General features: G+C 31.3%; 1 protein-coding gene across 1 annotated transcript in view; it reads left to right on the plus strand.

Moving 5' to 3' along the window:
- LOC111711177 (caskin-2) overlaps window positions 1-15060 on the plus strand; it is a 19695-nt gene extending 4635 nt beyond the window's left edge. Inside the window, exons 2-17 of the mRNA XM_023485456.1 lie at window positions 1130-1196; window positions 1972-2061; window positions 2480-2537; window positions 3403-3500; window positions 4512-4562; window positions 5901-5964; window positions 6091-6207; window positions 6272-6382; window positions 6853-6910; window positions 8119-8378; window positions 9361-9527; window positions 10163-10319; window positions 11118-11210; window positions 12454-12505; window positions 13365-13447; window positions 14977-15060. Coding sequence (XP_023341224.1) covers window positions 1156-1196; window positions 1972-2061; window positions 2480-2537; window positions 3403-3500; window positions 4512-4562; window positions 5901-5964; window positions 6091-6207; window positions 6272-6382; window positions 6853-6910; window positions 8119-8378; window positions 9361-9527; window positions 10163-10319; window positions 11118-11210; window positions 12454-12505; window positions 13365-13447; window positions 14977-15060 — 1584 coding nt within the window. The 5' untranslated portion in view covers window positions 1130-1155. The remainder of the gene's footprint in view (window positions 1-1129; window positions 1197-1971; window positions 2062-2479; window positions 2538-3402; window positions 3501-4511; window positions 4563-5900; window positions 5965-6090; window positions 6208-6271; window positions 6383-6852; window positions 6911-8118; window positions 8379-9360; window positions 9528-10162; window positions 10320-11117; window positions 11211-12453; window positions 12506-13364; window positions 13448-14976) is intronic.
- The last annotated feature ends 1969 nt before the right edge of the window (window positions 15061-17029 follow it).

The raw sequence follows: 17029 nt of genomic DNA on the forward strand, positions 1-17029 counted from the left end.
TGTTTGTTTGTTTGTATCCAATAAACGTCAAAACGGCTGAACCGATCGGGCCCAAATTTTTTGTGGGACATCTAGGGAGCCCAGGGAAGGTTTATGAATCATCAAAATTTCAAATATTTGTCTCTATCAAAATTCGATCGTCATTAAATTTTTTAAAATTTTGAAAATCCGCGAAATTTTTTGTAAAAATCCGCGAATTATTTTTGTTTAGTTTTACGATGTACACAAAGAGAACATGTTTACAATTAATTTAGAAGATGGGCGCGAAGCGCCCTCTAAGGCTAGAAAGAAGGGCGCGAAGCGCCTTGAATTTCTAGTATTTTATATTTTACTCAGACTAGGATTTATTTTATATTTTATTCAGACTAGGATATATTTTATATTTTACTCAGACTAGGATATATTATGTATTTTACTCAGACTAGGATATATTATATATTTTACTCAGTTTAGGATATATTATATATTTTACTCAGTTTAGGATATATTTTATATTCTATTCAGACTAGGATATATTATATATTTTACTCAGACTAGGATATATTATATATTTTACTCAGTTTAGGATATATTTTATATTTTATTCAGACTAGGATATATTCTATATTTTACTCAGACAAGGATTTATTTTATATTTTATTCAGACTAGGATATATTTTATATTTTACTCAGACTAGGATATATTATATATTTTACTCAGACTAGGATATATTATATATTTTATTCAGACTAGGATATATTATATATTTATTCAGTCTAGGATATATTTAATATTTTCCTCAGTCTAAGATATATTCTATATTTTATTCAGACTAGGATATATTTTATATTTTACTCAGACTAAGATATATTTTATATTTTACTCAGTTGAGGATATATTTTATATTTTACTCAGTTTAGGATATATTTTATATTTTACTCAGCAATTGCAAACAGACCAATTTCACTTAATAATTGAATTAATAAGTTCCAAGTAAAACTGTTTGCTCTGTATAAACATAAAATACATTTGTTTTAATGTCGTCTTCCTAGTCTACAATTTTCTGGTTCTTACTGTATTATATATTTAACTAAGTTTAGTGCAGGATATATTTGTTCTCTTTATCTTTTTAATGCTTTAAATTTCCAGACAGTGGGCGGGCTTCAAATTCTACCATGGAACCCCGCCCTCCCCTTCACCTAGGACACGCCCATAGGAAACCAATCAATTTTATCCTTTGATTTTACCAATCAATTTAGAATAAATATTTTGATTTTAGAATAAATTTTTGATTAATAAATGTAAAAATAGTTTTTAAATGTTATCATTTGATTCATTGAATATCAACATGGTTTTAATTGATTTTGTTATTGTTAAATGGGCTGTTTGATTAATCGGTCAATAAATGGATTAATTGGTGTAATGATACAGTGTTAATTTGATCAATCGATTTATTTATCCATGAATTAATAGCTTTTAATTACGTTATCAAATATTAATTTTTATAATGTTGAATTATTAAAAAAATAAAAGATTATCATTTGATACTTACATAATAAATCTTTGATTTAAAAACCGTTAGCTGTAAAACTGATCGTACCTCCCAAAGATGAATCATGATTGTGTACATCGATTTTTTGTTTAAAGTTAAACACCTAGATTGTTTGAATTTATTGTGTTAGTTGATGATTGATTGATTTTTTAAATGATTTATCGGCTGATTTTGATTGATTGGTCAAGTACTTGATTAATTGGAAGTGTATTTAATTGAGTGGTTGTCCGGTTGATTATCATAGATTGATTGATTGATTGATTTATAGATTTATTGATTTATAGGTTTATTGATTTGTTAATTGATTGGTTGAGTATTTGATTTACTGATCAATTTATTTATTGATTGATTCGTTGAGTATTTAATTGATTGATTGATTGACAATTGATTGATTGATTGACAATTGATTGATTGATTGATTGATTGATTGGTTAACAAGATTGTCTAATGTCTCCTCTCAATCTGGCGGAGATTCTATTAGTTCTAGTAGACAGAGCCATCACAGCAGTAATTCAAGCCTGGGAGACAGGTCAGCATTTTTTTGTTTCTTTGCTGTTATGCCATTTTATTGAGACAAGAGAGGCCATTTTATTGTGACAAGAGAGGCCATCTTTTTGAAACAAGAGATGCCATTTTATTTAATAAGAGAGGCCATCTTTTTGAGACAAGCGATGCCATTTTATTGAAATAATAGATGCCATTTTATTGTGACAAGATATGCCATTTTATTGTGACAATTTATATTTTTGGGGCAAAAGAGACCTTATTACTGTGACAAATTATTTTTTATGAATAGCCTTTTTTTGAGATGCCATTTTCTTATCAGTAGCTATTTTTTGTCATATGTTTTGATACATTTTGTTTTGGTTTTAAGTCATTAAAGTCAAAGGATTAAATTCTAGAGATTAAATATTTTACTTTGATTAATTAGTTTAACTTAATTCTAGGTTTGAGGACAGTATCTGCACCCTCAATATACAGGATATGCTAAATGCAGGGATTCCGGTAATTAATTCATTTATTCATTGATTAATTAATTAAGTAAGTAATTAGTCAACTCTTGAATTGATTAAATGTTCCCAAATTAAGTTTACTATCTGTGAGAACAAGAAGAAGAGTATTGTTGATTTTGATGGCAATGAATTCATAAAAATACAATTAAAAATTAACACGGATAAGACTTGTCACAATACTATTTTTTTGGTTAATTTTCGAAAACTGTTTTTATTGTAACTTAGTGGAGAATTTTTTTAATTCCATGCAAAAGCAATTATTTTTAATGTCAACTTACTATATATATACTTTGCTGTTGGTTTTATCCAATAAACGTCAAAACTGCTTAACCGACCGGGCCCAATTTTTTTGTGGGATCTCGCGTGACCCCAGTGAAGGTTTATGGATGATCGAATTTTCAAAAATTTGCCTCTATAAAAATTCTTTTTTGAAAAATTTAGAAAATTGACAAAAAATTTCTTATAAAATCGGCGAAATTTTTTTGTTAGTTTTTGTTTTACAATGTTCACAAAGAGAGCATGTTCACAATGGAAATGGAAGATGGGTGCGAAGCGCCCTAATAGCCTAGCACTTGTATATTTCCATGATTATTTAACAGAGAAAGTGAGAGAGATTGATAATTATTTTTTTAAAGGGCCAGGGAATATGCTAAAAATGATGAGTAGACTTTTATTCATAAATCTACAGCCAATAATCAAGCAAAGAATCTTTAAATGATTTTCTTTGCTTTTAAACTCTTCATTGAAACTTTCTTTCAGAACCCTCTTATAGAAGTTCGAGAACACTTCCTTTAATAATATTTTATATATATTATATTATATATTATATTATATATTATATTATATATTTCTCCCAGGATGAAGAAATCCTGACTGCCTGGTTGACCGACCTACATTTTGAAGAATATTATCAGCTGTTCACCTCAGCTGGATACGATATGCCAACAATTTCCAGGTAGAATTCAGGGTGCTTTGTTATGTTTTCTTTTAATATTACTATGGTATAAAATCGGTAATATGTCGATAAGTTAAAAGACCTGATATCACCCTCATTGAACCACTTCACAGGAGAAGAGCTTTGTAATTGTATACTATAGAGTTCATCTGTCTTTAACATAACTATGCAAAGAATAGCCGAACTAGAATCCACTGTGTTTTAAGGTTCTCAAGCTCTCAAGCAAAAATCTAGGATAATTTGCCAATTAATATTTAAAACCAAGGCTACAAGTGCTTTACAAAGTTAAAGTGCACATATAAAGGGTTATAGAAAAGCATAAGTAAGTTAGAATAATAAAAGGCGTTGCGACACTTCAAAGTCGACCCTGTCTGAAAAATTGATATGAATTTTTAAAAGCAGGCGTAATTTATGTGTATACTGGTATCTTGGTATCCCGGTATCCTGGTATCCTGGTATCCTGATATCCTGGTATCCTGGTATTCTGGTATCCTGGTATCCCAGTATCCTGATATCCTGGTATCCTGGTATTTTGGTATCCTGGAATCTTGGTATTCTGATATCCTGGTATTCTGGTATCCTGGTATCCTGGTATCCTGGTATCCTGGTATCCTGGTATTCTGGTATCCTGGTATCCTGGTATCCTGGTATCCTGGTATCCTGGTATTCTGGTATCCTGGTATCCTGGTATCCTGGTATCCTGGTATTCTGGTATCCTGGTATTCTGGTATCCTGGTATCCTGGTATCCTGGTATCCTGGTATTCTGGTATCCTGTACTAATTAAAAGTTTTCCCGGACTATTGAGTGTGAAGGGCCTGATACTCTGTATAAACCAGATTTAGAAAAGTTATATTTTAATCTTTCAGCTTAAAAAGACACAATCTGAAAAATAGTTTCAAGATAAAAATAATATTTTCAATTTCAGAAAAAGGTGTGGAAAGTATTAAATAGCTTTTTTGGCATTTCAAAAGAACAGAAATGGCTGAAATTTTATTCTTTTTTCCATTTAGGATGACACCAGAAGACCTTACAGCAGTTGGAATCAAGAAACCAAATCATAGGTGAAATATGTTTTAAAAAATCAATTGGAAAAACTCAAATTCGGATTGAATGTCGTTTTCTACATTATTTGGAAACCTTTGCATATGAAGACTCCCAAAATGCAAAAAAGAAGAGGCAATCTAAACGTACATCTTGATATTTCTTACAAGAGACAAGCAAACTAATCAGCAAAATATCAGAAAGAAAAAGATAAAAAGAAAATAGGGAGAACGCCAAGCCAATTTTATATATTAGTCAAATAAATCTCAGATACATTGATTTAAAAGTCCAACTGGACAGAAATTTTCCATATACAGTAACGTGAACACATTAAAAACGCCAAAGTAATAAAAATGAATTTCTAAACTTTAGAATTTCAAAAATAAAAGTCAACCCAGCCTCGATGTTAACGTAGCTAAAAGTAAAAAGTTACACTGTGCAGTGACGTTTTCTTGTTTTCTGACTTTTAATCCCAACGTTTTCACTCATTGACGCCTTTGAATGTTGACGTTTTATGCCTTGACCTTTTTATCCTTTAACAATTTTGAAAGTTAACGTTTTTTATTTCGACGTTTTATGCCTTTACGTTTTTCCATGTTGACATTTTTGCCTTGATGTATATATGCTCCCCTTGATGTATATATGTTCCCCTTGATGTTTATATGCTCCCCTTGATGTATATATGTTCCCCTTGATGTTTATATGCTCCCCATGATGTATATATGCTCCCCTTGATATATATATATGCCCCCTTGATATATATATGCTCCCCTTGATGTATATGTGCTCCCCTTGATGTATATATGCTCCCCTTCATATATATATGCTTCCCTTGATGTATATATGCTCCCCATGATGTATATATGCTCCCCTTGATGTATATATGCTCCCCATGATGTATATATGCTCCCCTTGATGTATATATGATCCCCATGATGTATATATGCTCCCCTTGATGTATATATTCTAACTGCATCAAAGTAGAAAAGAGGATATTATTGCAAGCAAAGTTTAAAAACTAATCCTTGCAAAACTATCGGAGAGAAATGCAAACCAATTCTATTTAAAACAATTTCCTCCATGTCTACAAGCTTTTAGAAATATTTAAATCAATTCGGGAAATTCAATTCAATAAATTCTTTATCTCAAACCAAAATTTTGTCTTTAAGGAAAACAGAGCAACGTGTTGAATAAAAAATCTCACGCCCCCCAAATAATTAAAAAACTTTAATATCGTTTTTTTTCCGACTTAAACAAAGCAACTTTTAGATGGACATTTTTTTCGATTTCTAAGTGCCATCTCAAAACTCTATTTAAATAAATGTAAATGTGTGAATTAATTTTGAAAATATTTTCAGGAAGAAACTAAAGGCTGAGATTGGAAGATTAAATATTTCGGATGGTCTTCCAGATTTTCTTCCGGTAAAAAGATTTTTTTGGTTGTCTATTTTCAAAATCTTTATAAATGCAAAATCTTTAAATGTACCATCAATTTTACTCTAGGAAAGCCTAGATGAATATGGTCCTAATCTACTATATATATTCTAGGACTGCCTAGAGGACTGGTTAGGACTATTAAGATTAGATGAATATGGTCCTAATCTACGAAGTCAAGGATATAACACTATACTAGATGTTACAACTATCAGTATTGAAGATCTAGAGGTAAATATGCAACATTTCTATTTACAAAAGAACGGAACAAATATTATTTTAGTTTTTCTTGTAGGACACCGGGTTTTATAGACTGGGACATCAGAAACGCCTCCTCCTGGCGATACGGCGGGCAAAAGAGCTTCTCGGCGGTAAACGGGTTCAGCCGACTACATTCCAAACCCAGGTACCTAAGAATAAATAAGATATTCATGTTTTTAACTTTGAATATTAATTTTCAATCTTGGTTTCTGTATAAAAGTGACTTGCTGATTTTTGCTAAAGAAAAATGGAGGAAATTATTAGAATCAAACACTTTTGGAAAAACAAGGAAATATTCCATATTATTGATCAGACAAGGGTTTAAACTGGGTACCGTTTGGAATCAGACCTCTATAATTGAAATTACAACGACTAAATTATCAATTTTTCTGACATTGTAAAACTTATTTAGATAAAAGACGAACTAAAAACATATCAACAAAAGGAATGTCGTCTTCTTTCAATAATAAATGTCCCCGGGATATCAGTTTAAAATACATGATCCTAAGCTGTATTTTTTACATACAAGAATAAACGAAGACAGAAATTAATCCGTTTCAATTAATATTTCGATCAAAATTTGAAATATATTTTTTTTATCAATACATTTTTTAGGATACAGGAATATCGAAACTTCCACCACGCCCTTCTCTCTCATCATTCACACACCAAGGTTCAGCAATTTTTTTTGTAATTTATTTATTTATTTATTCTTCTTACCTGTTCTTTCTTGTTTATTCAGTTAGTTTTTATTTTTTTATCAATTGTTTATCGATTCTTTATCTTTTCTTTTATTTCTAATTTTTAAAAAATTTTAGTTTCGGTGGTTGTTGATTTTTATTCTTTTTCCTTTATTTAGTTTTCTTTATTCTTAACAATAGTTATCTAGGCGAAATGTTAGCAAGGAAAGCTATGTCTAAGCAAAATGTTAGCTAGGCAATCCATGTCTAAGCAAAGTGTTGGCTTTGAAGGGACGTCACAATTTTTTTTTTCAAAATCAGCCAATATTTGGTCAATGATGCAAATCAAGAACAATAAAAATAGAGATATCAAAAAACTAGAAGCTGCTATCATATGATTTGTTATAGAATTTTGTAATAACCAATATTCAAAAATAAATGTTAATATCTAGGCAAAATATTACCTATATGGCAAAAAGTTAGTAGGCGAAAGTGTACTAGGCAAACTTGTACTAGGCAAAATGCTACTGAGCCTTATCTCTGTATCTCTGTATCTCTGTATCTCTGTAGCTCTGTATCTCTGTATCTCTGTATCTCTGTATCTCTGTATCTCTGTATCCCTGTATCTCTGTATCCCTGTATCCCTGTATCTCTGTATCTCTGTATCTCTGTATCTCTGTATCTCTATACCTCTATATCTCTGTATCTCTGTATCTTTGTATCTCTGTATCTCTGTATCTCTGTATCTCTGTATCTCTGTATCTCTGTATCTCTGTATCCTTGTATCCAGAGCTGTGCCCCTGTGTCATCCCTTTGTCCATGTATTCCTGTATCTCTGAATCCCTTAATCTATGTATCCCTGTATCCTTCTCTCCCTCTAACCCTGTATCTCTGTATCTATCTGTTTCTCTGTAATTTGTATTCTATGCTATTCTGTAATTATACTAGTATGCTATTGTGTCCAAACAATGTTTTAGCATAAATTAGCTTGGTGTCAGGGAAGTCCACCAAACCCAAATTTAACGAATAGCTAGGAGTACCTGAACCATGCAGACATAGTCTTACAAATTTACTTTTCTTTGGAGTAGGTTCCCTCCAAATATTTTATTTTCTGTGAAAAATACATTTTCTTTCTCTCTCATTCTTGTCTAAACAGTTCAATGCTTTAACATTTTATATTTTTAATTAATCTGTTTTTTAGTTCACGACATTCAACCTTTTCATCATAATCAACAACATTCACCTCACCTTCATCAACAACATAGTTTCCAACAACAGCAACAACCGTTTCATTCATTTCAACAGTTTAATCCATCCCAATCCCAACACAACCCTTCCCAATCCCAACACAACCCTTCCCAATCCCAACACAACCAATCCCAGTGTTTGTTCCAACCTACCTCTGGTCACCAGCAGCACACTCCTCTTCAATATTTACCTGATTTTATGAGAATAAAGCAGGTTAGCTCTTTTCTAAACTCTAGTCTCAATATATTAATCTAAGAGGGACAGAAGTAAACGTAATTTCAAAGGGATCACTATTTAACCCTAAACAGGCTGGGGGGGGGCGTTTGGGCCCCCTGTAGTTTTTTTGTCCTAGCACTCTAATTGTTGACACTATAACCGTGAAATTATTTGACTTTTAATGAATAGTAATTTAAAGGATTTTTTGTAAAAATTTTATTTTTTTATTTATAGGGTAGGGTACAGGGCGAAAAAAAAGTCTGCTCTGTGAAAAAAAAATCTAAAATAGCCTTTAAATTTCTTGTGAGTAAAGCTACAGATCTAAAACCTATATTTTTAAAAAGCCCTTGAAAAATGCATGTAGGAACATGTTTCACACTTTGATGTTTGTTTAAAACAAAAAAATATTTTATTCACTTTTTTGACCCTTTACTAAGCATTTTGTTCAACCCTCACTAGCACCCAAACTATTAAAGTCAACGGTCTAATTTTTTCTATGAGCTGCAGCCTTGAAAAATTGGGCTATGAACATGCATTTCAACCCTATACTGATTCTCTAAGGCCTTTTGCTAAGGGGGAAGGCGCCAAACGGCCCCCCAGCCTTTAAAGGGTTAAGTGTCAAAATTTCAACGGTCCCCTTTAAACCTAATTTTCTATTTTGTAAATAAATTGGAAAAAAATATTTTAAATAAAATATCTTTTTGTTCACTCGAAGGTTTGAAAGGAATTTTCTTAATTTAAAATATGATTTTTTTAAAGAGGACTTTTTGTCAAAATTTTATATTTCTAATTTCTTTAATCTTTAACTAAAGCTGCTTTGCTCATTTATGTGTTCGGTATAGCAAACCAACCCGCTGGACCGAATTGGCGGACATTTTTTTAACGGCTTAAATCATTGGCTTAATAAAGTAGAATTCTTTAAAATTCCACGGGCAACGCTGGACACTCCAGCTTAGCTAATAGTTTATATTTTGTTTAGAGTGGAGGATTTGCCAGCAATGAGGAGCTGCCCACTAGTATACCTGATCCTATGCCCCCTTTACAGTACCCCCTCTACCAAACAACATTTCAGGGGGGCACAATCCCCCACCAGGGAGGGGCAAACTTCCAAGGGGGATACCCAGGCAGCCCTAGGTTTATACCAAGGTAATATATTCAAAAATTGTTAGAAATTTCTCATGATTTATGATCTGGAGGGACAAGAAGGATTCCGAGGGGGGGGGGAAGTTTACAAATGAGAAAGATATGTTTACTAGGATGAGAAAGAAAGAGTGGAGTGTCGGGAGGGGGGGGTGGGGTGGGAGATTACTAACTAGAAAATTGAAAAGGTTTTTATAATGTAATATTAGTAAAAGCCGCTTATACAGAGAACTCCCAAACTTGTCTCATAGATTATGAAGAGGTTTTCTTAATATTATTAAAACAAAAAATTCAACATCGCCATATTTTAATTTTATTCTCTTCCCCTTTTCGTTTATAAAAGTCTCTGAAAAAAAAAATAAAGAAAGGGGTGAATATTTTATTCTTTTAATGTTCATCGGACTATTTAAAAACATTACTTGGTTCGTACAGTCGTCTTTATATTCTATAGTTTTATGGGTATCACTGTATCATATTCTCTGATTCTATGAAAGTTTTATAAAAATTAAATGAAATCTTATTTTTTACAATTCAGAAGCGAAATTTATATATCCAATATTCAGAGAATTGAAGAGATCATATTTTTAATATCTAAATTATAAATTTTCAAAAATCTAACTTTCAAAAAATATTTTTTTTAGAGCTGCAGGAGGTCTGGGACATCCTCCCTCCCCCTCCCCCTGGCGTATGATGAGGTCCTACGATGACGCAGATATTTTGCGTCACGCTGACCATTCGGTTCTAATTCATGACGCTCCGAGGTCGCAGAACAAGTCAGGGACACTTCCACGCCCAAAGGTCTTTATCTATCACTTTACATTTTCAAGTTCTTTCTTTATTTAAATAAAATGTTTTAAAATAAGTTTAATTTTATTTTTGAATCTGAATTGAGTTGTCTCCTGTTCACTGTTCATTTATAAATATTCGATAAGTGTATTTTACTAAATAAATTAGGTCAGATAAAATTTGCAATTGAAAAAAAAAATTTCTGACCTTTGCAAGCTGTACGTTCTTTGTAACTTATTAGCATTCCTACCCTCCAAGATTTAAAATCAAGATAAGAGTAAACGTTTAAAACTTAAAAAAATTATCTCGCTATAACTTATAAAATGTAGGAATTTTTTCTTTTTAAGTTGTTCTAAATGAAGAAGAATATTTCAGTAATAAGCCAGTTATATCTGAATCTTTAATTCTTTGGTATATTCTTTGGGACTTTAAAGATTTTTTGCCTAAAGACACTAGACTTAATTTTAAATCTCTTTCTACTTATTGAGTGGACTGTCCGATTCATAACGGTGCCCTGAGAAGCTTTGGCTGGTCAAGTATTAATTAGCTATCCATGTTTCTCTTTCTGAATATTTATTAGTTTCAATTGTGGTTTCTTTCTAAAAGTGACTTGAGCATTTCTGCTTTAAAGTTTTAAAACAACGGAGGAAACATTAAGAATAAAACAAGAAAAGAACATCATACTCAACATCATCATTGATCAGTTACAGGCTTCAAGGGTACCGTTCTGAATCAGGCATGCCCCTCAAGGTTTAGATTTAATCTAATCTTTATTTCTCATTTATCAATTTTAAAATTTCCACTGATTAGGGTACTATAAAACCGCGACCAGTTGCAAAAATAATTGCAAAAACTCGTGAATCGGAACCGGAAATCGAGGTTAGCAAAGAAGATCATGGAAAGGTAAAAAATTAAAACAAAAATCCAGAAAAAAAATATTTTATGTTGTTGTGATTGGCCCGGCCGTCAAATGACATTTGTCACTTTTGTTTAGTTCGCCGTTTTCTGATTCATAAAACAAGTTGGGGCAACCACATACTGGGTACACTAGAAGGGTCGGTACGCTAATACTAGTTCGGCATTCTTGTACTGTTCGAAACATGCCATGTTTTAACTAATGTAATTTGAATCGACAGTTTGAACTTAAACAAACTATAACCTTTCAAATTTTATAATAGTTTAAATAGTAAAAACTGTGGAAGCTTTAAAACTTCTTAAAATCATAAAACGGGACAAATTTGGAAGAAAAAGTGAAACTTTTAAGTCTAACTCCTTTATTAAGAACCGAACATTTCATTTACGGAGTTGTAACTTTTTGTAAAAATGGTCCAAGAAAAATTTAATTGATTTCTTTTATTGACATCATTAAATTTTCCTTTCAAAACAACACTTAAAACTAATTAATTAAAAAATGGGAAACTACTCTTTAGTTTCACGACAAACACTTTAACTGAGATTAGTTTCACGGCAACCACTTTAACTGAGATTAGTTTCACAGCAAACACTTTAACTGAGATTAGTTTCACAGCAACCACTTTAACTGAGATTAGTTTCACAGCAAACACTTTAACTGAGATTAGTTTCACGGCAAATATTTTAAATGAGATTAGTTTCACGGCAAACACTGTAATTGAACCTAGTGCCACGGCAAACAAAACATTTTAACTGAGCCTAGTTTAATTTGTTTTCAAAGCTGAGCCTTTGTTATTAAATGCAAGTTTTTCTAGAAGTTGGAAATGTTTTTACTATTTTAAAATGTTGAATATATTATATTATAAATCTGTGTATACTAAATACATAACATTTGTATAATATTTTAAACGTTGGGCATATTAATAGCATTTTGAAGTAAAGAATATTATCGAAATTCAGTTTAAGTTTTTTTCTATCAGAATATTTCTACCTATACAATTACAGTCTCAGCTGCATATCTTCAAAAGTATTGATCTGCATATTTAAAAGATATTTATCTGTATGTATATAAAAAAGGTGCTCGTTGGTGTGTTCTTAGCTTGGTTTAAAGTTTAGTGAGTTGACTTTTATGAAGAAAGTTAAGTTTAGACGCAAGGCAGGGTTTCCCTAAGCTAGTATTTAAAAAAAATCAATATTTAAAAAAATGATTTGATCTCTAATACTCGTTGTTTAGGATCTAAAGGCTGGAGGCTGTGATACCGAGGACTCTCCAGGAACCTCGTCAGGTCAAAACATATATTTATATATATATATATATTGACTTGAATTTGATTTTGACTTGAATCAAGCTTTTAAACAGCATGGATACACAAAAACATGGTAACAAAGAGAAGCTGTCAATTTATAAAGCTCCTCTTTAATTACATGTAATCTTGTAATTCAAAAAAAACCTTGCTAACAACTAAAACTTAAATAAAAAAGTCGTCTTCTTTATATTGATATAATCACACACCATGCGTATGTATTTATATATAAATTTATATATATATATACATGCACACTAGACATCTTATTGCCTTCTTTTAAAATAATCCTAGCTTTTGAACTTGAATGTAATTTCAACTGCATGACCATTTTTCATTGATATTACTTATAGAAAATAACTAAAATCATTTTCAGGATTTTTGGTTTCATTTTAATATTTTAATAGGTGCAATTGAGTTTAATTTCGACATTTTTAACAGTTTTATATTCACCAGTCTTCGAACCTCCCATAGCTTTTTAAATTTTTTTGAGTTAAACAGGAGGTGCCAATTAGTCTACATGTAGCATTCAAATTCAAGAGAATTTTTTGGGGGAAATGTTGATTCACAATTTCATTTGCACACCTGGGTTTGAAAACTAAGTTAACTTTTGAGAATTTGAAGTCATTCTCTTCTTTAGAACTATGAATAAATACGTAAACACCAAGTAAATTGATAAAAGGTCGTATATCAGGATGAAGGAATAATTGAATATTTTGTCTCCAGGAATGAATAATTAAATAATGTGTATCCAGGAATGAATAAATGAATGATTTGTATCCAGAAATAAATAGTAAAATGATTTGTATCCAGGAATAATAAATGAATGATTTGTATCCAGGAATGAGTTCTCCAAACCGTCTCCAAGGATCTCCTACTCCTACACTCAGAAGACCAAGACGGGGTTCAGATACAGGGATACAGGTTTATAACCTTCTTGTTCTTGTTCTTGTTCTTGTTCTTGTTCTTGTTCTTGTTCTTGCTCAATTAACTATCCATTTATCTGTATATATTCCCTATTAACTATCTAGCTATCTATTCTATTAACTATCGAACTATCTATCTTATTACATATCTATCAATCTTACGTATTAACTATCTAACTAGCTACCCTATAAACTATCTAACTACCTACCATATTAACTATATATCTATCTACACTATTGAATATCTATCTATCTAACTATCTATCCTATTAACTATCTAAATAGCCTAGGGTTTCCACGAAATGGCTAAATCTTTTGCGCAAAATTTGCGCTATTTTCGCGCAAATTTTATTTTTGCGAACTTTTGCGCTATTTTTGCGCATGAAACGCAATGAGTTTTGCGCTATTTATTTTGTGCAATTTGCGCAAAACCGGAAATATTTTTTGCGAAAGTTACGCATGAAACGAAATTTTAGTTTTGCGCAATTTTTTTGCGCAATTTGCGCAAAACCGCAAGTTTTTGCGCAAAACCGCAAGTTTTACGCAAAATGTAACTTTTTAGGCACATTGTCAAAAATTGATATTCTAAGCTTAGAATTAAACAACTGAAGATTTATTCCATATACAAAAAAAATATTAACATACGAGTATGATAACGATTATACTACACTCAATTGGTTACTTCCAGTTACAAAAAGTTTAAATTAAGGGACCAAAATTAATAAAATAGAAATTAGAGAGTTTGAAACTTTGCAATATTTTAATCCTATTAAATAATTTCTAGTGACCCGGCCTTAAAAGCTTTGCTTAATCATGAGTATGAATTGTATTCTTAAATTTTTTTAATCAAATTTCTGAAATCTTTTTGATTTCATATAAAATAATGCAAGAAAGTAACCAATGCCTGAAGAATCTACTTTTAGGAAATATGCATGTCCAAAAGATTTGAACTCTTCTTAATTGTCATTGGTCAATTATGTAAAAGTGACCAATAGGAAGACATTCCAAAACAAGATTTTTCCAGAATTGAATTCTAAGAAACACACACCGTCACCAACCGTTTGATTTTTACGAAATTGCGGAATTGCGGATTTGCGCAAAACTCTTGTTGCGGAATTGCGCAAAACTTGAGTTTCGCAAAAGCGGAATAGGGCAATTTTGCGCGAAATGACTTTTGCGAATGATTGCGCAAATTATTGTTTTTTCGCGCAAAATTGATGCGCAAAGAAAGAAAAATATTGCGTTTCGTTCCGCAAAAATTGCGCAAAAGTTTTGCGAATGGAAACCCTAAAATAGCCATCCTTTTAACTATCTAACTATGTACCTTATAAACTACTATCTAGCTATCTACCCTATTAGCTATCTAACTATCTACCATATGAACTATCTAACTATCTATCCTATTAACTATCTAACCACATATATACCTTATTAATTATCTATCTATCTACCCTTTGAACTGTCTAGCTTTCTACCCCATTAACTATCAAACTATCTGCCATATTAACTATTTAACTATATATCTAGATGAGGAAGATTGGTAGTTTTGAAAGTGACCCTGGAACTATTCCTTTTGCTAATGATAACGCCGGAACAATTCGGATTAGGTAGACTTAATATTTATTTATCTATCTATCTATCTATCTATCTATCTATCTATCTAGGGTTCCAGGTAGAACTGCTGGAGATGTATTGAATGATATAGGAAGTATGTTAGCTGATCTAACAGATGAACTTGATGCTATGCTTCAGCTAGAAAGGAATGAATGCTTAAAATAAAAATAAAAATTTGAATTATAAAACTTTTTTCTTTTATTTAAACGGGATAAAAAATGTAAAATTTTAACTGTGAGAAAGATTTTACACTAAATTGACGTAATTCCAGTTGAACCTCTATCCTCGAGGTTGAACCTCTATGGATAAATTAAGAGTTCCTGATACAAGACCTTTAAACTGAGTAATAAATAACATTGAAGAAGTTATTTTTTAATCTTATATTTTCTGTAATTAATCTACTAATCTATGATTCCCTTAAATTGCACACTTGGCACTCTTTACATGTTTAAATTCTAACTTATATACAGGGTGACCCAGAAAGATTAAGACTATAAAGACGACCTAAAACTCTAAAAATATGACAATCCCAAGGTTAATTTAAGTCTTCTGTCTTGAATATATTTTTTTCACTTATTTTATAAAAGTAGGTTTAAATGCAGGGAATTATGCATTTAAGAAAACAGACAGTAACCCTGTACAAAGACTGGAGATTACAAATAATCTGTATCTAACAACTGAATGAAATAAAGATATATAGTGCCAAGGAAGTAATGCAAGGATAGTTATTTCAAAAGTGTACGCATCTTTTGTACTGCAGTGTACTGTCTCTGAGCGGAAATGTAAACACCAGATGGATGTTAGAGCCTGACATGGAATCCATCTTTTACTTAAAAAAATCAATGAAATATTCTGGTCATAGGAAACTATTGTGTGAATTATTAAAATCATCAAAATTTAATGCTTTTAACCTCCTCGGATACCAAACGAACACTGATGCATCTATTATTGTTTACAAATTCCGCCCAAAGAGAACTGGTTTCAATATGTACGCAGAGTATACACGACCGCAATTAACTTTCCTTGTATAGTGCTGGGTTTTATAAGAGAACCAGACAACTGAGGAATAGGAATGCGATATTAAAGTAAAACTTAAGTTGATTTGATGTCGTAACAAAGCAAATAGAATTACTAGTCACTTTTCAAATCACTTATTCAGTAAAATGGGTCTGCTTACACTACCCAATTCCTGTATTTCATATTTATAGGACTTTTTACAGTCTTAACTTGAGTCTAAAAGCCTTCTTCTCATTCCGGAGTTTTCTGATTCTCACTACATACATGTTTTATGATAATTCTGATAGTCTGTATCTCCGTGAGGTAGCATTGTTTAAGGCTTCCATTGAATTTAATCTTTTAAAAGCATTTTCATTTAGGGATACCCAGTAAAATAAAAACAATATGTGTACTGTGTGTTCACTGTACACTGTACACTGTACAATTGTGTACAAATGAAGTACGGGAAACCCTCTGCTGTAAAAGAGCATACCCGAAGTACATTTAAGGTGTATCGACGTGAAGAAGAAGAAATATATTTGTAATGTGTGGCATAATCTTTATTGTACTGCCATTTTTATGCTAAACTGTACATCACTGTATTGTTAACAGAGTAAAAGAACCAACTTTTATAAAGAAACTGATCACTTGCTACAAACTCAAATTTTATAATCTTTGAAACCTGCAGGTAGAACCCTTCAAACTTAAATTATTAGATCTTGTAAAATTATCAGCTTGAAATATTAAAGGTTTACACCAGCTGGTTTCAAAAATATAAGAATTAAAAATGAGAAGTTGTGGCTAGGATTTAATTAAGAATGAAAGTGGTTTTACACCAATTATAAAAAAATTTGGGCATTAATGATAAATTTAGAAATTGCTGGTCCTTGTTACTCGAGTAGGACTATACATTTTATACATTGTAACCTCCGTACCTCTCTTCTCTAATCAATATCTAGTCTTTTTTATT

Source organism: Eurytemora carolleeae, unplaced genomic scaffold (genome assembly GCF_000591075.1).
Source record: "Eurytemora carolleeae unplaced genomic scaffold, Eaff_2.0 scaffold232, whole genome shotgun sequence".
Classification (NCBI taxonomy): Eukaryota; Metazoa; Arthropoda; class Copepoda; order Calanoida; family Temoridae; genus Eurytemora; species Eurytemora carolleeae.